The 21,700-nt window shown below is 43.1% G+C and overlaps 1 protein-coding gene across 1 annotated transcript in view; it reads left to right on the top strand.

Moving 5' to 3' along the window:
* POLR3A (RNA polymerase III subunit A) overlaps window positions 1–21,700 on the top strand; it is a 205,050-nt gene that overhangs the window by 96,213 nt on the left and 87,137 nt on the right. Inside the window, exons 13-15 of the mRNA XM_073571227.1 lie at window positions 137–264; window positions 352–490; window positions 9,335–9,499. Coding sequence (XP_073427328.1) covers window positions 137–264; window positions 352–490; window positions 9,335–9,499 — 432 coding nt within the window. The remainder of the gene's footprint in view (window positions 1–136; window positions 265–351; window positions 491–9,334; window positions 9,500–21,700) is intronic.

Raw genomic sequence — 21,700 nt, 5'->3', positions numbered from 1 at the left:
TAAGTGAAATGATTGTACTTGAGCTATTCTGCATGGAACTGTTTTCTATATGTCTAATCTTTTTATCTACTGTTAATAAATGTGCTTTGTATACAAAGCTCCACAAGATTGTTTTAATAATTTCCACCTTTGTCAGCGGCCTATCTCCTCACTCTCAAGGACACATTTTTTGACCGTTCCAAAGCTTGCCAAATTATTGCATCTGTCTTAGTCGGTAAAGATGAGAAGATAAAAGTCCGTCTGCCCCATCCAGTAATCTTGAAGGTATTTGTCCAGGTTAAGTAGCATGAATGGTTATTGCAGGTTTTGTGAATTGTAGCTCACACAATCCTTTTCTTTTCACTTTCATAGCCTGTAACTTTGTGGACTGGAAAGCAGATATTCAGCATCATCTTGCAACCAAGTGTGGATAATCCGGTTCGTGCCAACCTGCGTACTAAGGGAAAACAGTACTGTGGAAAAGGAGAGGATCTGTGCCATAACGACTCTTGTAAGTCTTGTTTACCTTCAAACTTTCACCTTTTAACGACCGCCGATGCACATTAAAACGGCGGTCGTTAAGGGTACTTAGCCCCTCATTGTCATTTTAAAACCACGAAAGGGAATAGTGTGGCGCCCCTGAGGCTCAGTCGCCACAGAGGTACTGCACCTTCTCCTAAGGTGTAGTGCCCCACTGCCTAGGTAAGTTGGGAACTCCTTTCCATGCTCCAACACCTGCATCCCACACACAGGATAGTATAGTAGGTCCGCCTAGCAGCTTCAGGCTGGGGGTAGCAGAGCACCCTTCGTGGAACCCTGCTTCGTAACACGAGATATGCTGGGAGGTGGGTGGAGTTAGTATAAAAGAGAGGGAAAGTTGAGAATTGTAGGTCAGTCTGACGGGAGGTCAGGCGAGAGGAGTTCAGTTCTGAAGTTAGTTTTGAGTTCAGTTTGAGTTCAGTTTAAAAAGAGTGCTGCAGCTGCCTCAGTGATCTGAGCCAGCTGGCACGGGAAAGAGAAGAGAAGGAGAAAGACGTAGACCTGCAACCTAAGCTTCCATAAGAGAGAGAAGGAACAGCGTGGAACGAAGGAGTAGGAGAACAGAGAGGAGTTGTGGTATGGAAGAGGAACCCTGCGTATAGGTTCTCAGCGCAAGCCCGGGGCCCGGTCCCCGAGGTTGTATGGACACTTATGGTTCTGCAGCAGACACCGGTGGAGTAGTTGGCTGTAAATGCACTACTCCGATCAAAGACTTGGGACACAACAGCAACTGGATAGAGAGCCAGGACTTCTGAAAAGGGAGTCCCCCGATCGAGGCTACAGCTGTCTGTTATACAAGTAAGGTTCTAGGAACATCTGATAGGAGGAATTCCAGAGAACTACGGTACTGGAGTTCTTCACACTAAAAGGCGCAATAGAGGAGTCGTTCAGGAAAGGCACATGTTGGCGGAGTGTTGGAGAGGAGAACCCTGACTTGCCCGGGAGGTTGATTGAGTATCTACCCCGGAGGACACGGCACGGAGGCAGGCACCAGTGGTTACCAAGAACTGTGAGTAAAGCGTTGAAACTACAAGCCCTGGTGTCCTCCATTCATTCGTCACTAACACCTTCAGCACCGCTACATCTGGGTACCAGCATCTATACCATTCTGCGCCTCTCCTCATCCATTGCACCCACACTGCCCTGGGACTACAGCTCTACCTGTGGGGAGCTACACCATCTTTGCTGCACCACACCATCAGTCCCAGTGGATCTGCACACAGCGTTGGCTCAACATCTTATTTGCCAAACACCACGGGTGGCGTCACGAACTATTCAAGTAAACCGTAACACCATTAACATCACCGCCATTGATATTGGGCGCCCAGGGCCACGGACCGGGTCACTGCTGCTGTGACACATTCCCCCTGACACCAGCCCGCTACCGGGTACCCCGCTGCCCTGGGTGTGAGGGCGACCCAATAGCACTGCCCAGTGGCAGCGATACCTGTATGTGTCAGCTGTATATGACAGCTGACACCCAGCAGTATCAGACCTGGCCAGTTTTGTGCTTGATCGGGGCCGATTAATCCCTTAACCGATTAATACCTCTGGAGACTCTGAGAAACAGATTTTACGGTAAGTAACCAAAATCCTGTTTTCTCTTTTGTCTCATTGGGGGACACAGAAACCATGGGACGTCCAAAAGCAGTCCCTGGGAGGGAGAAGACAGAAACATCCAGCATTTCAGGTCGGAGAACTCACCACTGCCGCCTGAAAAGGATTCTCGCCGCCTCCATCGCCCCTGGACCGCCAGGTGACGGAATACCGCACCCCAGCCCATGAGGCTGGCATCCGTAGTTGTCACCTGCCAGTGGACAGGGGGGAAAAGGACTGCTCCAGATAAACAAGGGGGGAGGTCAGTCACCCTTGAGGGACTGTCTGGCCTGAATGGGAGGGATTAAGGGCGATCCAGCGAAGAGACGGACCTTTACCACTGAAAGAGGGTGTCCCTCTAAAGTATCTTGGAACGGGACAGGGCATAGGGTATTGCTTCTGAGGCTGCTACCATCCTCCGCAGGACTCTCATGGCAGTGCGAAAAGATAGGAGTTGGGATTCTAGCAGAGAGCAAATTCCCTGCCGGAGAGTAATCCACTTCCTTTCGGGAAGAGAGGCTCTCGAGCGGCGGGTGTCGATTAGCATCCCTAAGAACTCTAGGCGTTGTGTTGGCGTAAGGCGGGATTCTTTCCCTGTTGAAGAGCCAACCAAACCGGGACAGCGTGACTAGAACCGCAGATAGGTTTTCCTGAGCCTGATCGAAGGAGGGTGCTTTGACGAGAATATCATCGACATAAGGGACTAATACTGTACCTCTGACCCTTAATATGGCTACCAATGCTGCCATAATCTTCGTAAAAATTCTGGGGATGTTGCCAGCCCAAATAGTAGGGCCCCCAACTGGGAATGCTGCTGCTGGACAGCGCAGTGCAAAAATCCTTGATGTCCCTGAAAAATAGGGCCGTGTGCAGGTAGGCGTCCCGAATATCTATGGAGCATAGGAGTTCCTGATCCTCCATAGAGGCAATCACCGGCCGGATCGACTCCATCTTGAAGTGGCGTAGGTGGACCCATTTGTCTGACTTCTTGAGGTCTAGTATGGGACGAACCGAGCCATCCCTTTTTTCTTTTTTTCTTTTTTTTTTTTTTTTTTGTATTACAAACTGGTTTGAGTAAAGGCTTGTAAAAAGCTCCTGCTCGGGAACAGGGATGATTACTCCTGCGCTTAGGAGAGAGTTGATTGCCGCAAAAAAACCTGAGTCCATGGCAGCGTCTCTTGGTGGTTGAGATAGAAAAAACGGCCTCGCGGAAGCGCGCTGAAGTCCATCTTGCATCCTGTGGATACCACCTCTCTTACCCAGGTATCCGTTACAGAACTCCGTCAGACATCTCTGCAGAAGAGAAGGCGGCCCCCTAGTGTGGGAGAGGGGCTGGGAAGGGAGCTGTAATCCCTGCAGGCGTCAGGCTGAAGAGGATCTGCCTAGCCCCGACCTGGTTGCTCTGCTGTGGGATCTGCGAGGGCGCCATGAAGGAGAGGCCTGAAAGGACACCACCTTCCTGTCCCTAGGCGCCGGCGACCTCTGTGGGCCCTGAGCATAGGTGTCTGCCGTTGGGGCACGACGAAAGGTTTTCAAACGAAAGGCCAAATCCTATCGACGAGACCTGGCCTGAGGGAGAAGGAAGCTTATGCCCCCAGCTGCATCTTTAATGATTTGATCTAACATTGGACCAAAAAGTCGGGAATCCTGAAAAGACACATTGGTTAGGGATCTCTTTGTGCACAAATCAGCCTGCCAGGCCGTTCACCGGACAGCTACCCTGTTGCTGGATGCTTGGCTGCGCAGGATGCGGCATCCAAAGCTGCTGATACCATATACTTCCCGACCAGTGAGATTCGGTCTACGAACTCCGCTAGTTCTGCTGGCGGGGCCCCGGCCAATATGCCCTGTCTAAGCTGTTTGACCCATCTTGACACCGACTTAGCTACGCAAGCTGAGGCAAAGGCCAGACACAATATTGCGGCTGCTGCCTTAAATGTGGATCTCGCCAGGGATTCTACCCTCCTATCAATGGGATCCTCCAGGGGTGCCCCACTGGTGAGTGGAGGGACTGTTTTGGTTGAGAGTCGTTGGTAGTGAGATCTGGATATGAGATCCCAAAATGGCTTCCCCTCTGAAACCGCCTGGTCGGGTTTTCCCTTTCCTTGGCCAACACCTCCTCAAAATCCCTGTGGGTGGCGAAGACCCTGGAGGGGGACCTATGCCGCTTAAATGAGAGAGCCTGATCCTTAGGCTTCGATGTGGCGTCCTTAATGTTAAGGTCTCATTGACTGACTGCAGCAATGAGGTACTGGACCATATCCTTGACGCCCTAGGCTGTTCTGGCCCGTATTCAGAACCCTCCTCCGAGCATGTCTCTAAAAATGCCTCACACGATTCTGTGGAGGATAGGGAGGAGGCAGACAGCCAGAGAAACTCTGGCGGTGAGATGGAGTAAGAAGGGGACCTGGGTTGGTGGTCCTGTCTTAACCTTTTACGGCCTTTAGAAGGTCCAGAAAAAGGACTCCTTTGATGCACCTGTGTCCACTGGAGTCCGAGGTGGCAATCTGTCAAGCACCGTTACCAGGTACTGTGATACCTTGGTAAGATTAACCACGGATTTAGATAAGGAAGAGGCCCATCCCGGACACTCCAGTCTCCTGCGGCAACGACTGACTCCTGGGCGGCAGGCAAGACGGCCTCATCCAGCTCCCTGGCAGGAAAGGTGGGGGGCTGCACCTGCTCTTTAGCATAGGTAATACAGTGGGTCTGCTGCGTTCTGAGCAGAGTGGGGAGAACTGACCCGAAGGAAGCTTATTTCCTGAGGTACATACAAAATATTTAACGATGGTTGCCCACAATCGGGGTAAAGAGCGGGGTGAGGGAGCAACAACTGTAGCGCAGTACTCACATCCCATGTCCTGTGTCCCCACCGCAGCTGCTGCCCGAAGGCAGAGGGGAGAGAGAGAGGTGAACCGCCCTCTAGCCCCTCCTGGAACCGGTGGGCGGGGCCCAGACCCAGACTTCCTGCAGCACCAAGATGGCGCCGGTCTCGGAAGAGGACCCCGGAGGGCTGGGCCTACCCCGGAAGCCGGGATCTGACATCGGATGCGCTCATGCTGGATGACCACTGGAGCCCAGGAGCATATTACCGCCGCGGGAGGAAGGATTGGAGCCTGCGCTGCAATCTGCATTCCTGCAGTGCTTGGAAGCAGGTACTGGCTCTTAAGATAAGTTAGAGCCACGGGCTGTAAGCACAGGGTAACAGTGATCCCCTCCAAAAATTCAAGAAAAAGAGCGCTTTTTTTTTTTATCCCATGAAAAATGCTGCAGCCTCTTACCTTCAGCTCCCCCCTGTGACAGGGAGCAGTTACCTGACGAAAAGATTGCTGTCCCAAATCTTTTCTGCAGGGCGTCTCACTCGATCATCAGGTTCTAGAGGGCGAGTGATGAGAGGTGAAGGTTAGGACCAGATACGATCACCTGAACGCTTGTCCGTGTTAGGGGCTAGGTTCCTGCCAATGGGATTTGAGGATACGGGATGGCAGTACACTCCGTACTCGTAATCCCGGTGTGGGAATACAGATGTAGCCGCTCTACTCTGTATCCCTCCATGGTTACCTGAAAAGGAATGACGCACATTGAGGTAGGCATGGGTCTTGTAAGAGACCCCTGTCCACCTCCTATCTGACACTAAGCAAAACTGATTGTCCTACAGCCTGTCGGAGGGGTGTATACTGCATAGGCGGAGATAACATTTTTTTCATGGCATAGTGTCAGCCTCCTAGAGGCAGCAGCACACACCCGCAGCTTCTGTGTCCCCCAATGAGACAAAAGAAAAAAAGACCACTGGAGCAGATGCCAACACAGTGTGCCTAGTCCAGATTTGGCGTCCACATGTTTGGTATTTCTTTAGCGATGAAAACCCGCTTAATTTACGGGGTAAATGTATCCAGCAGCATGAGCTGGCCACTACAATGTAGAGGCACTACAATGGCAGACTTGCAAATTTCACTCTGCAACATTCACTGCTGATTGTTTCTGGGAAAACACCCAAGGAGTTAAAGGTCACTTGGGAGGGGGGGGGTTCTGCTCTCCTGGTACTTATGGGCTTTGTATATGAAGTCTACAGACTATTCTACGATAATTTGTTCTCCAAGAGTCAAAAAGTACTCCTTCCCTCCTGAGTCACGCAGTGTGGCTAAGCAGTACTGTACAGCCAGATATGTGGTATTTTGCCACATTCAGCAGAAATTGTAACAAATTTTGGTGCCATTTTTACCCAATTCCCTGTGTGAAAATATAAAATCTGGGGTTAAAACAAAATGTTGCGTTTCCGTGCGGTCGCCGCAGTAGGCAGAGCTTCACGGAAGAAAGAACGAGGAAGTAAGCTGCCATCTGCAGCCCTCCTCAACGCTAGTGTGAAACTAGCCTTAACGTGATCAAAATGTATGAACCTTAAAATTATGAATAAAAAAAAGTATAGCTACATGCAGAAAAAAAGTTGTCACACAATCTCATGGACACAAAAAAATCAAAAAGTTACCGGTCTTGTAAAGTGATGACACAAACCAGTTTTTTGTTCACTGTTGACTGTTGGTTAAACCGTTCTGCTGCCAGCAGTCCTAAGAAGCAAACTATCTGTAAAAGTCAAATGGTGCAAAGTTTGAAAGAAACCCAATTGTAAAAATTTTTAGCCCAAAATATATACATTTAAGATGGGGGGGGAAGTTTGTCCCTCCCAACTGTTTCTTTATTTTCATTTATTTTTTTAAACTGTAATTTTTTTTATTGAATTTTATATTGTAATAATTGAAAACAAAAGTCCAAATAATTACACTTTGAACATTTTTCAGAAAACAGTGAAAAGAACAAATAGATTTGAAGGAGCTCCAGATAGAGTACAGTAAACTGAAATATATAAGGGGTCATTCCCCCTAATGGTGAAAAACCAAAGCGTTAAGTGATATATTAAGTATCAAAAATCTGGAATATTTCCTATTAAAGGAATATTTAACACCACTATGAGCTAGTTCCATCCATTAAACTACTACCCGATAAATCATCCTCACGCAAAAAGGCAAGACTTATACAAGAAGGGATGGGAGGCGAGAGGCACAAGTCCTAAAGAAGAAATAATATAATAAAAACCTAATCTGAGCCCAATAATAGTCCCAAGGGGCCCAAACTGTATCATATCTGTACACTCTCATTCCCAGCAAGGCTGTCATATATTACATCCTACGAATATCAGCAATTCTGTTCAGTACAGACTGATTAGAGGGGGGAGAGTTCTGCTTCCAGTTAAGAGCTATTAAGCACCTTGCTGCAGTAAGAATGTGGAGTAACAGTCTAGCAAGGAGAGACATTTGGGAGAAAGATAGCTGGGTTCAACTCAACCTCCACAAAAAGAACCTTGTGAATTAATGCTCTAACACCTTCTAAAAAAAACTAATGATCTCCAAACAAGACCAAAAAATGTGATACTGAGAGCCAACCTCAGAGCCACAACGCCAACAGAGGTTCGAGAGCTGTGGATTCAATCTGTGGAGGAGCTCTGGGGTGTGATACCAGAACATCAGTGTTTTTTACTGATTCTCCTTATAGAGAGTGCAAATAGAAGATTTGGCCTCTTTCTCCCAAATGTGTTGCCAGATCTGAGGTGACAGCCCCTTCCCCAAGATAGACTCCCATCTACTTATGGACAGATGTTTTAACTGTTGACCTCCTTGAGGACAATTTATAGTCTTATATATATCTAATATTAATCTCTTAGTTGATGGGCCTCGTTTGGAAAGCCTCTCAAAATCAGACGTTAAAGACACCTTCGATACTCCATAGAACGAAAAAGCAAGATGTTTAATCTGCATATACTGAAAGAACTCCATATTAAGATGGCAAATTTAGATGACTTGATGTTGTCAAAAGAGGGAACCTCCATCGTGTCCCCCTCTACCAGATCTGCAAATCTGAACAATCCCACTGAAATCCACGGGTGAACCACTTTAGGATCCATACTATTTGATATCCGAGGTTGATAAATGAATGATATCATTGGCGAATTGGGAGAGGACAGGTTAAACCTCCTCATACTCGAAAGCCAAACATCCCTCGTAAACTGCATAGGACCCAGTAGAGAAACTGGAAACCTGATAGGCTTATTTGTCCACAGTAATGAGTTTGGATGACTTGAGGCCAACCGTAGTTTGGGGGTGGGGGATCATGCACAAATGGGCCACCCAGTTGTATCCTACAATGCCAGGAACGGAAAGGCCCCTCTGCGTTTCATGAGAGATGAGGACAAGTTTTCAATCTTGGGGATCTGCATCCCCATAGCTTCACAAAAAGCTGGAAGGTCCTTCAAGGAGCATAACGTCACTGAAATTCCCTCCCTGTGGGCTATTAGGGCAAAGGAGAAACCCCATTTGTAAGGATATGGAGGCCTTTCAAAATTGACAATAAGCATCTTAGGAGCCATCTTTTCTGTAGGGTTAAGCGGGACAAATCTGGAAACAGCTGGACCAAAGAACCTGAATATATCATTTTCTGTGTCGTAGCCTTTGTCATGATCCTTTCCTTAGGCTCATAGTCATGGAGGCAACAGATGATACGGTTTCTTTATTTGTTAAAGTGAACGCTGATACTTGCTACAAGATACACAGGCAGCATGGATCAAGACTCTCACTATATGATTTCAGCCTTGTATGTTTGATTCTGGAACGCTGCAGAGAATAACTTACTTTTGAAAGTCACCAGGGACCGCACTGGAGACTGGTTGTACAGGCTGGTCCCCAGTGTCTTGTAGTCACCTGCTGTCTTGTAGTGATGGGTCTCTCCCTCCTCTCTGTACGTGTGTAGGCGGAGACCTGACCGTAACTGGCAGAAGGCGGAGAGACGCCACCGGCGACCCGGCTGGCCGTCTAGCCTCCTGTGCGAGTCTGTCCCTAGTAGCTATTAAAGTATGTGTTTCCCTGAAATGCTGCAGCGTTGAGTCAAACATACAAGGCTGAAATCATATACTGTAGTTAGTCTGATACATGCTGCCTATGAAATGTGCGGCATATATCCGCTTTCGGGTTCCCTTTGAGTTAATGTGAAGTGACGGACAAAGGTTGCTTTTAAGTAATTCTCCGCTACTGTGATCATGAAAAACTGAGTCAAATTAAGCAAAGGATAATTTTGATAAATCTTTTCTTAATCCCTATGAGGAAACTGATTATCAATAACATCCAACTAATGTTTTGTTTACTTACCTGTCACATTACTCTCTTTTTCCCAGATGTGACTATTCAGAACAGTGATCTGATGTGCGGTAGCATGGACAAGGGAACTTTGGGTTCTGGCTCAAAGAATAACATTTTCTATATCCTTCTGAGGGACTGGGGACAAGTTGAGGCTGCTGATGCAATGTCCCGCCTGGCTAGACTGGCACCAGTATATTTGTGTAAGTGAAAGCTGTCAGCATGGCATCTTTAAATTAGAAAAAAAAAGATGCTTTTTCAATGTTTTTCTAATACATGCTTTTTAAAATTTTGCTTGATGCAATCTTCCGCATTAGGAAATTAATGACTTTCTAAAACTATATCTTGAGAGGTGGTTGATTCACTGTGTCATGTTATAAGTTTGTGTGCAATGTATGGTTCCCTTTCCTCTCTAATGTTATTGAGGTACACAGAAGACCATGGGTAGAGCTGTTTCCAAACAGTAAACCAAAAGTCTAAGTTTTTACACAAGCTAATAGCCCTTCTGCAGTCACTAAGCCACTCTGTTTTAGCTTGGCGTCCACAGAAAGCAGATCTTCTTCATCCAGGTGCCTCCAGCAGGCTTTAGGGTGTGTGCAAACGTTGCGGATTCTACTGCAGATCCGGCCCTGCAGATCCGCAGCAGATTCTCCTGCGTTGTACAGTACCATTCTATCCTATGTAAATTAAAAAACGCTGTGCACATGCTGCGGAAAAATCAGCATATACGCTGCGGGCTCATTTCCGCAGCATGTCAATTCTTTGTGTGGATTCCGCTGCGTTTTACACCTGCTTCATTATAGGAATCCGCAGGTGTAAAAACGCAGGTGAAATCCGCACAAAAACTGCAGAAAATCCGCAGTAAATCTGCACTAAATCCGCAGGTAAAACGCAGGTCATGTTACCAGCAGATTTAGCAAAATCCGCATGGAAAAATCCGCAGGGTAATCCGCAACGTGTGTTCATAAATTGCCTTTATTAGTTAGACAGCATGAAAATAAGTAGTTTGCAATCGACTTGCTTTTTCTACCTGCTGTCTTTCTCCTGCAATTGGAGATTTTATCTTTTATAATGTAGAGCTAGTTTCCATGGAGCCCAGCCTCTAGTGCACAGTGGTTATTTTCCACGTTAAGAGTTAACTCTTATCATCCCACTCACCTCTTTCCAGCACAGTGTCTTGCAACATAACCACACCTTAGCTTACAAAGCAGGTCACCTAATCTCGGCACCTTCACTGTCTGGAGCTATGTGCTTATTCAAATGCCTTATTGTATCTGTGTAAACAGTGATTGTAGTGGAGACTTGGAACAAACCTATCATAGCTGATTGTGTTATAGCAGAAGATGTGCTGAACATTATAGTTCTACTAATACTATATTTTTATTGTATACCATACCTGTAACTCAAGTAAGAGTCAGTCCCTGCACTGCTAGGAACCAGGAGGAAAGGAAACTTCACTTTGTTGCTCAAAAGACATCTTGAGAATACCCCTTTAGGACAGTCATTCCCCTCATAGGGAAAGCTCTCTCCAGCTTATCATGTTGCAGATCATAGATAGGTCCAATCTAAAGCATGGTTTTCCGCTGGTTCAGTTCCCTGCTTATTCTCCCAGACTGTATGCAAAACTACTGTTGTTTCGTGGATGTGTATAGACATTTAAGCAACCTCATATTATACACAAAACGGAGCTCTTTCCAAATCACATCCCACATCTGCAAACCTGTAAACTCCTTTTTGGCCAGTGCCCCATTGAGCGTGTTAAACAGCTCTGTAAGGCTGCTACCTGTATTTCTCCATCGCTGACATCATCCCCATCCGGTGCAGTTTTGCATCCTTAGAAGTTTTTCTCTGTTACATGGTTCTGCAAGCAGATTTTGATCAGATGATCAATTGTCTTGTCTCTTTGTTCCCTTCTTCTGCTTTACGACATCCAACAGAAATCTGTGTTCCCCCAATGACATGAGCGAGGAAAGAGTATTTTTTTTCTTGCCTGTAAAATTCTTTTCGATCAGAGTTTATTGGAGAGCGTTGTTCTTAGTTATGTTTTGTTTTGGTGCACCTGCTCAGTTAATCTGAATGTGTTTCTTTTGTTGTCTGTTCTCCACCCATGAACTGTATTTTCCATATTACCTTCTGTAGATTTCTCCTAGTTGCTCCAATTGCTTATAGAGAAAATGCTCACCTGAACCTCTGCAGAAGGGATATAGCCCTGGTTACAGCGACGTACAAGTTTGGCGTGGTATTTGTTCCGTAGTGCCAGCAACTATACATAGTCTTCTGTGTCTAACCAAAAAGTTTAGAAATAACATTTTTCACATGTAGTGCTCTACTTGGCACATTTCACTAAAACAGGGGGCATGGCCTGAGCTGGCGATGGTGTAACACGCACGGCTCAGGATCTCTGAGGAGGCATCTCCTAAAGCGACAAAGCAAAAGAAAATCGCTCTCTTCGATAACCCACGGAAGGATTGTTTTCTCGTTACTCAGAGGTACATTCTGATAACCGTTGTCTGAGCTTTGGACATTAAAAAAGACATTTTTGAAATCTGAGGCCTTTTCCCGCCATTTTACTGCAAGGTGACACCATTTTGGACTGTGAGTGAAAAAATCCTTTCCTTGCTCCCTCCATTACCCACCGGCTGTCCTTGTCCTCAGAAAAAGTATCTCCACGCTTGTCTACCACATTTTAAAGATTTTTATTGTCTTTTGGAGGTTTTTTTAACAAAAATCCTGTCATATACCAGCTGATTGGCGGAAGGATACAAAATAGTTCCTACCCTGTGCCTAATCTGACAGGATTTCTCTCGTTGCATAATTAAAAGACATTGACTTTTTTTGTCTCTTGTCTGTTTTAGACCCTTTTGAAGTCCCAGGGTGTCCTAATTAAGCTATATTCCCCTGCGAGGCTGCGGGAGCTATAACGGCTGCGGAGGGATCTCTTTCATCTCAACGTCCTATCTCAAGTACGCCATTTTCCTGTCATAACAGATCTGTGAGGCGGAAGGGCACAAAATAGTTTGTGATTTATGCCTATTTCTATGTTACCTCCGCTCCCCACCGCTCCTGTGCGGCTCCACTGGGGTGATCTGCCTTTCTTCAGCGGTGCCGTGTATCAGCTGCCGGCTCCCCCCGTTGCATATTTTACGAGCGGGGACTGACGTCACTGAGCCCTGTGTGAAGACTAGCCGCCTGTCACGGCTGCATTTAAAGTCACAGGGAGCGCGTCTATATCGGCGCGCAGTTAATAAAGGATTTTACTGTATGCATCATACAATATTAAAAGTGCCATCTGATTCTGTGGTGGATCTCATTCCTCAAGGTCCCTTTTGCAAAAAGGCATAGGAAGACACAAGAATTTTCTATATTTTTAATGTTTATTCAGTATAAACATCACCAATAATATCAATTCTCAAAAAAGGCACAAGATGAGTCACAAGGCTACTCCAGTGTCCAAATCAACGAAAGTGTCTAATATGACTCCTCAAAAAGCACAAAAATTTCAGGATTCTTACAATCCTCACTTTAAAGATCAAGTGGATATCGTTAACCCATTTAAGGCCAGATCTCCTCATAAAGAGGTCATGGATACATCTCTCTCATCAAAAAGGAAAAATCCTGGTAAAACTTCTGAAAAATTCACATCGCCAGCCGACGCTTCAAGTCCTGAGTATGGAGATAATTCACCAAACTTTTCGCCGGAAAGGTCAAAATTTAAGATGGATAACACCAATCCTTCTCCTTCCCAAAATCTGGATGTTATATCCATACACTCTTACATAGATACTCTCGCCCAGAAAATCACATCTAGTATGTCTCAATCATTTGAAAACCAAAATAAAATTTAACAGTCCACCTTGGATAAATTTAGCAGCAGGTTAGACAACCACGAAAAACAGCTAACTGTAGTGGAAGAACACACTGATGATTGATTTATCAAAAGACACCCATGACCTCAAATCTGAATTTCACATGATTTATCAAAAGACACCCATGACCTCAAATCTGAATTTCACAGACTTAAAATTAAAGTTGCGGATATAGAAGACAGGAACAGACGAAACAACTTGAAAATAAGAGGAATACAAGAATCTATCTCACCGGATAAACTAGAAGACTTCGTCAAGACAATTTTCAAAAAATTACTACCGGCACTTACAGACCAGGATCTCATCATAGATAGGATCCACAGACTTGCCAAACCACGGAATATCGATAAAGCTCTACCTAGTGGTACCATCCTAAGGGTCCACTTCTTCAAGATCAAGGAAAAAAATTCAAAAATCTGTTAAATATCTAGGAGGTTTTCCAGAACCCTATGCTCACCTTCAGCTATTCACAGATCTTTCAAAGGATACGATTGAAGGAAGAAAGTCTTTTAAGCCAGTCACCTCCACCTTGAGGGAAAATAATATCCCCTATAAATGGGGTTTTCCACTTAAACTTTTGGTATTCTACAAAGGAAAGACGACTGTCCTATTCTCGCCTAAGGAAGGAAGAGATTTCCTGTCCTACTGCAGGATACCCGATCGCCATAGAAACTCTAACTCTCAAGACCCCAGGCCCTCTTCAGAGACGGGATGATCCAACGGAAAGACCCTGCCTACATATTTTCTCTCCTGGTTAAAAGGCCTCTACACTTTTTGATTACACAGGTCTGCGACTAAAAAACTGTTTTGATTTATTTTCATCTAATTTCCATGTATTTTGGTGTGCTGAAAATGAAAAAAATATTGAAAAAAATCCCGGACGTCAGGATTTGCCACAAAATGCAAAATTCTCTTCAAATTTAGTACATTTTTCTCTATTATTTTTTTTTTTTTTTTATCTTAGGGTTATGAAAGTGAAAATTACTATTAATTAATTCACATCAATGCATTGAAGATACACAATGCCAAAAAAATATAACTTTCAAAGAAAAGAACTTGCAGAGTGAGCTAATGAAACCAGCATCAACATATGTTGCAAGCTGAGCGAGCGGACTCTGACATGCCCGTGCTTGTTTCATTTGTTTTATCTTGGTTTCTTGCCTGTTCACACTTTTTAATCTCAGTTCGTGTTAGCTCTTCATATTCAACCGTGTTTCCCAAGATTAGCATTATGGCTCAGTGGAAGTGTATTAATTCGCCTGACGGTTTCTGTTACATTTGTGGTGAATATACAGTGTTAAAGCAACAGCTGAATATTACAGACTTTGTGAAAAAAGTATACTTCGCATATTTCGGACTAAAGCTTGGAGATCAAGATAAAGCTTGGGCGCCTCATAAAGTGTGCAAACGGTGTGTTGAGGACCTCCGAAATTGGTTCAAGGGTAAGAAAAAAGCTTTCCGTTATGGGATTCCTATGGAGAGCAAAAGAACCATAGTGATGATTGTTACTTTTGTTCATGCAAGGTGAAGGGGTATAATTCAGAATGGAAGCATTCCATTTTATACCTCAATATTCACTCAGCAATTCGTCCCATCCCCCATGGCACAGATATACCAGTACCCAAGGCCCCTGCTACCTTGGAAGACATAACTAGCTCCGATGACGGTGGAGTCTTTCCTGAACCAGATGATGAATCAAGTTCTGACTTTGAAGATGATACAAGACCAAAATTGTTTTCCCAGGAGGAGATGAATGATTTGGTAAGAGACTTGAATCTTCCCAAAGATGCCGCTGAGTTACTCGGATCAAGGCTCAAAAGCAAGAATTTATTGTTGCCAGGAGTGTCTTTTTCATGGTTCAGACATCGTGAAGACTAGTTCGTTCCTTACTTTGCCCAGGAAGATAAGTTGGTTTATTGCATCGATGTCGAAGGTTTGATGGGTCAATTCAAAATCCAATATGATTCAGCGCAATGGCGTCTTTTTATAGATTCTTCAAAAAGAAGTCTCAAAGCAGTTTTACTCCACAACCTCGGTTTTTATGCTTCCATCCCTGTAGGTCATTCCGTACACCTCAAGGAAACCTACGAGAACTTGGAATTGGTTCTTCGTAAACTTAAATATGAAGACCACGGTTGGCAAGTGTGCGGGGATTTGAAAGTCTTGTGCATGCTGCTCGGGCAACAAGCTGGGTATACCAAATACCCTTGTTTTCTGTGTCTATGGGACAGTCGAGACCTACAAAATCACTGGACCAAGAAGAATTGGCAGCCGAGGGTGCTCACAGTTGGTGAAAAAAATGTCCTCCGAGAAACTTTGGTTCCTCCCCATAAAGTTTTTCTACCACCTCTCCACATCAAATTGGGATTGATGAAGCAATTCGTAAAATCACTTCCAAAAGATGGAGAATGCTTCAAATACTTGGTCACCAAGTTTCCAGGCCTCTCGGAGGCAAAATTGAAGGAAGGTGTGTTCGTCGGACCCGACATTAGAAGGCTTATAGCTGATCAAGAGTTTTATCAATACCATGACGCATCCTCAAAAAGAAGGGTGGATTGCATTTAAAGAGGTCGTAGAGAAATTTTTAGGCAATAACAAAGACCCTGACTACAAAAAAATCGTCGGACGAATGCTGAAAGCATTTCAAGTTTTAGGTTGCCTGATGAGTTTGAAAGTGCATTTCATTCATTCCCACCTTGACAACTTTCCTGAAAATTTGGGAGCTGTGAGTGAAGAGCAAGGTGAACGATTCCACCAGGACATTAAAGAGATGGAAAGAAGATACCAGGGAAGATGGAGCATTACAATGATGGCAGACTACTGTTGGACGCTTCAGAGAGACATAACAGATGCTAGTCACAAGCGTAAATGTACCAAGAGAAGCCTCACAGGGAAGAAGAATTGATTTTATTGTGTTAGTGTGCTCATTGCAGTTAAAAAAAAAAAAAATGATTTTCATGAAACATTTGTAATAAAAAATTAATTTTGAGTTTATTTTCATTTATTTTGAGGTATTGTCTTATTTAACCTAGTTACTTAAATTGTCAGAAAACGTGATGTCCTATTACAAAATGGAGGTCATTTTCGGATTCAGCACACTAAAAAACATAAAGATTACGTGGAATAACCAAAACAGCTCTTGAAAGAATATTTTTTGCAGACCTGTGAATTATTTGTTCAGTGTATTACTCTGCTTATTATTCTTCTCGACTTCTTTATGGACTCATATATCACATGAGATTATTTTCCTTCTAGGAACAGTGCAGTTATGATTGACAGCTAAAGGATGCCTCTAATGGGATCCTTACACAAACTTTCCCCACTAAGGAATTAGAGCCTACCGGCTAGGCTCTTTCTGAAGGACAATTTTGTTCTTACTGTATTGTGTTTTTCTGTTTTCGGTTTTAAACAGGTCTTCAGTTTTAGGTTTTTTGTTTTTTTTTGTTAACTAAGTTCTTCAAAGGTAGGTGCCCTCTGGTTTCCTTATTTCATCTACCCCACTTCATACGGTCCTTGCCACTTTTGTAACATGAAAATAAAAGTGGTGTCTTATAATGTCAGGGGGCTAAATAGCCCTTGGAAGAGATTTTCCATTGGTAAAGAAATTAACGGGTTACATCCTGAGGTTGTATGCCTCCAAGAAACTAAGTTCAAAAAAGACAACCACCCTTCTATAAATCTCAAAAATTTCCCATTTGTTTTTTGAGTCTTGCGGCCCACGAAAGAAAGCTGGGGTTTTAACCCTGATTGGTAATTCAGTTTCCTTTGAATTTCTCTCTGAAGTCAAGGACGTAAAAGGTCACTATCATATTCTCCTATGCAAATTGATCGGCCACACCTTCACAATAGTTAATACTTATGTTACCACCATCAGACAACTTAGCTTCCTAAATAAGCTAATGAAAAAAATCGACACCTTACGCTCAGGAAGGTGACTTTAATATGGTGCCAGATAATACACTAGACTCCACCTCCCCCAGCAGACAAAGATCGCAATCCTTGAAACAGCTGGATTTATAATCACGATCTATTCGACTCATTCCGCTGTTTGAACACCACATCTAGAGAATTTACTCATTTTTCTGATGGCCATCAGTCGGCCTCTAGAATAGACTTGATACAGATGTCTTCTCCTTGCCAATGTTCTCCTCCGTCTCCATACTTAATAAATCTATTTCAGATTATTCTCCGGTAACTGCAGAATTGACAATAGGGCCTCCAACTCACCCCCAATTCATGTGGAAATTCAACTCCTCTTTGCTTCATAACCCCTCCACCAAATCTGAAATCAGCTCAGCCTTACAGAATTATTTTAGTGAAAACGACTCCGTCCTCCTAAATCCATTTTCCTGTTGGAACGCCTACAATGCGGTATTGAGGGGAGTTTTGATCCAAATTTCCTCCAGGCAAAAAAAAGTTAACAGAGATAAAATCCTTACCCTACAACAGTCAATTAAATCTAAAGAAAAGGAACTTTGTCGACCCTGTTTCCTCTAGCAAACAAGCTGTATTATCAGAACTTACCGATCTTAGAATGCAATTAAGGAAACTCATATTCAATTTTTACGACTCAGCTGTTAGATCTGCAAAATGCAAGCATTACTTATCTATAAATCGCCCTTCAAAATACATGTCAAACAGAATTAAGAATATACGGAAACAGAATAGAATTGACACTATAACTTCCTCTAATGGTACATCTCTGGCCCACCCTAAAGATATTGTAAAGGCTTTTGCCGATTATTACAAAAATCTCTATAATATTAATCAGGATAACCCTAATTTGCAGCCTACTACCTCAGAGATTGGATCATTCCTTTCCAGGATGAACCTTCCAAAACTCAACTCTGAAGACTTATCTTTTTTGTCTTCTCCCTTCACTGAACAAGAAGTCCTGGAAACTATAAAAAAAAAAAAATGTAAATCACATGGACCAGATGGGTTTAGTAATGATTATTTTAAGTCTTTTAGTAATTTATTGGCCCCTCACCTTGTAAAAGTATTTAATTCAGCTTTCCAATCAGGTCAATTTCCCAAAGAGATGCTGGAAGCGACCATTGTCGTAATTCCTAAACCAAATTCTGACACTAGCCAAGTTTTTAATTATAGACCTATATCCCTCATCAACACAGACGTAAAAATTTCCGAAAAAATCTTGTCTAATAGACTAAATCAATTTCTCCCGAAACTAATTTCCAACGATCAGATAGGCTTCATTAAAGCAAGAAAATCCATAGATGGTATGAGAAGGCTCATTAACATAAGCTCATTTCCTCTAAAAACCTCAAAGCCACTGTTATCTCTCTTGATGCTGAGAAAGCGTTTGACCGCCTTAATTGGTCTTATCTCGAAACGACTCTCAAAAAATTTGGAATGAATTCTCGACTCATGGGAGGTATTATGGCTTTGTACTCCGGCCCTGGGGCGAGGGTATATTCCAACAAACATCTTTCCCCTACGTTTAATATAGCTAATGGGACTAGACAGGGCTGCCCCTTGTCACCATTGCTTTTCGCATTGAACCTCTGGCCCAATTAATCAGGAATAGTACAAAGATCTCAGGAATTAAAACCTTGCATAGAGATTTTAAAATAGCGTTATATGCAAATGATAAAATTCTTACCCTTACCGATCCAAGCACTGCCTTACAAACTCTAATCCAGACTTTTTCCAAGGTCTCTTATTTTAAAATAAACGACTCTAAATCCAAAATACTTGGCTTTAACCTGGGAATAGACCAAGAAAAAATTGAGGGCCTCTCGCCTTGGGGTTGGGCTACTGATGGGCTGACACACCTAGGCCTAAAATTTGTCAAAAATATATACTCTCTTATAAAATTAAACTTGGAGATTCTTGCCAAAAAGCTTTTTAATGAATTTCGTATATCTAGAGATGATGGACTCTCATGATGGTTAAATCATACATCTTCCCAAAAATCCTATATCTACTTCGCTCTCTTCTTTTAAAAGTTCCCACTTCTTCTCTTACAAATCTCCAAGCCTCATTGAATTACTTTATATGGAATAACAAAAGACCCAGAATAGCAAAAAACATTCTCTACAATCGTAAATCTTATGGTGGAGCTGGTTCCCCAAATATCACAGCTTATTACACTGCAAATTTAGTCAAAGCGCATTCTGGTGGCCACATGATAAGACACCAGCTTGGCATGAACTAGAATTGTCTTTTAACAATTATAATCCTCTTCACCTACTAATTCTGAACCAACTCCTTCATAAAAAATTAATTGAAAACTCTCATCCAATTTTTCACGCTATTTCTGAAGCTTGGAAAAAATTTTCTGTTCCAAAAAGAGGCTCTAATAAAGAAGTCACATTAAAAAATTTGACCTTATCAGTTATTTTTCAAGTATCCAATCAGACTATTGACCCCGTTTGGTCTGCACTTGGTCTCAAAAGACTCAAAGATTTATACGATGGTGCTCTTTGTACACTTTATAACAAACTCAAGAATAGATTTCAATCTACTACTCCTGCTTTCTTACAATATGTCATCCTTAAAGACAAAGTCCATGAGTTCCTTGCTATTTCACCAAGAATTTCTGAACCAGCAGTTAATCTTATTTGTAATATAGACCATAATATTTTCTGGAGTTTTGAGTATATTTACAAGTGGTGTAATAATAGCTTTGCAGTGGTCAAGACTTAAAATATTATCAAATGGGAAAACGAATTACATACAATAACCTGACCTTGAACAGGCATGCTCCCTCTCGTACGCCTCTACCATTTCCTTATCACTACAAGAGACCCACTTCAAACTTTTAACGAGATGGTATGATACCCCTGTAAGACTCCATAGAATCAACCCTGACAATTCTCCGCTCTGTTGGAGGGGTTGTTGGAAGGCCAGGAAATATTTTGCATATGTTTTGGCAGTGTCCCAAAATTGTTCCCGTTTGGAGAAAGGTTTCAAATCTTATCGATTTTATCTTAGGAACGCGACTTATTTTGTCTCCTCATCTGGCCCTTCTTTCTCTAGACGCTGACAAAATTGACCCTACTAACAGGCTGTTGATTATGCACATTTTACTAGTTTCCAAACACAATATCGCTTAACTTTGGAAAAATCCAAAACCTCCACAAATTAACGATATTATAGACAAAATTAGCCTTCATCATTCCTTTGAACTGAAATTTGCACATATGCATGATCAATTTGCCAAACATGCTAGGAAATGGTCTAGATGACTGGAGCTGTTCTCTTAAGGTCTTAAACCAGAGTGCGCCTGCCTAGGCCCCTTTGGGGTTAGGTCTTTGGCTTGGAGCAAATTTAATATATTGTATGCTTAAATACTTACCTTTGTAATAATTCATTGTATAATATGCTTCTGCATTAACATGTTATATTTTATGTATTCTTTACATTTGGACATTGTTGTCCTTCCTCTTTTCCTTCTTTTCCTTTTCATCTTTCCTTTCCTCCCCTACACCTTCTTCCCCATTTATTTAAAACTCCAATAAAACATTTGGAAAACATTTCACTAAAACAAAGGAACCTGTTAAAATGAAATTGCAGTCCAATCTGCAGGTATGATTATAGAACAGGGGGGATTGGAGTATATTACTATCGTTTTGTGAGAAAATATTCAGTTCAACATGTTTTAATCATTTGCACCTCTGCTTTTTCTGTGATTATGGGTCCAGTAAGCAAATTTGGCTTTCAGCACCATCTTTGACATCTGATGACACACAACTATACACGTCCTCCACTGACCTTATCCCCGCTGTACTACAGAACTCCAGTGACTGTCTGTCTGCAGTCTCCATCATGTCTGCTCTCTATCTGAAACTCAAACTTTCCAAAACTAAACTTTTCCCGCTGTCTACTTACCTCCCTACATCTGACATCTCCCTCTCCATGTGTGGCACCACAACAACGCCTATGTATTAGGCGAGCCTTCTGGGTATTATGTTTGACACCATTCTTTCCTTCACCTCCTATATACAATCTCTTGACCGCTCTTGTCGCTTTCACCTGAAGAACATTTCTAGAATCCTCCCCTTCTCACCATGGAAACAACAAAACCCCCCACACTGTTGCACTGATTCACTCCTGCCTTGACTACTGTAATTCTCTATTAATTGTCCTCCTTCTCACTCTACTTTCCCCTCTTCTGTCAATCCTTAATGCAGCAGCCAGGGTCATCTATCTGGCTTATCGTTACTTGGACGCTTCTGCTTTGTGCCGGTCATTGCACTGGCTGCCCTTACATTATAGGATCCTTACTAACATCTGGACTAATCCACACCTCCCACTCCCGAGTCCAAGACTCTCCCGAGTTGCATCAATTCTTTGGAATGCTCTACCCCCAGAAATTAGGACTAACCACAACTTAAAAACAGTTTTATGGGCTCCCTAAAAACACATCTGTTTAGGGTGGCCTATTACATTTTTTAATCAAAGTCCTTTTTTATATATAGCCCATTCACTATTTATCTGAACATAATTCTCAATCAAACTCCACCGCGCCCAAAAGCACTACAAATATTGGCTGGTGACAAGATCATTCAGCCT

This window comes from Dendrobates tinctorius, unplaced genomic scaffold (genome assembly GCF_039654945.1).
Source record: "Dendrobates tinctorius isolate UK_male_01 unplaced genomic scaffold, ASM3965494v1 ptg000028l, whole genome shotgun sequence".
Classification (NCBI taxonomy): domain Eukaryota; kingdom Metazoa; phylum Chordata; class Amphibia; order Anura; family Dendrobatidae; genus Dendrobates; species Dendrobates tinctorius.
Note: the sequence above shows the minus strand (reverse complement) of the source record. Positions and strands in the feature narration are given on the sequence as shown.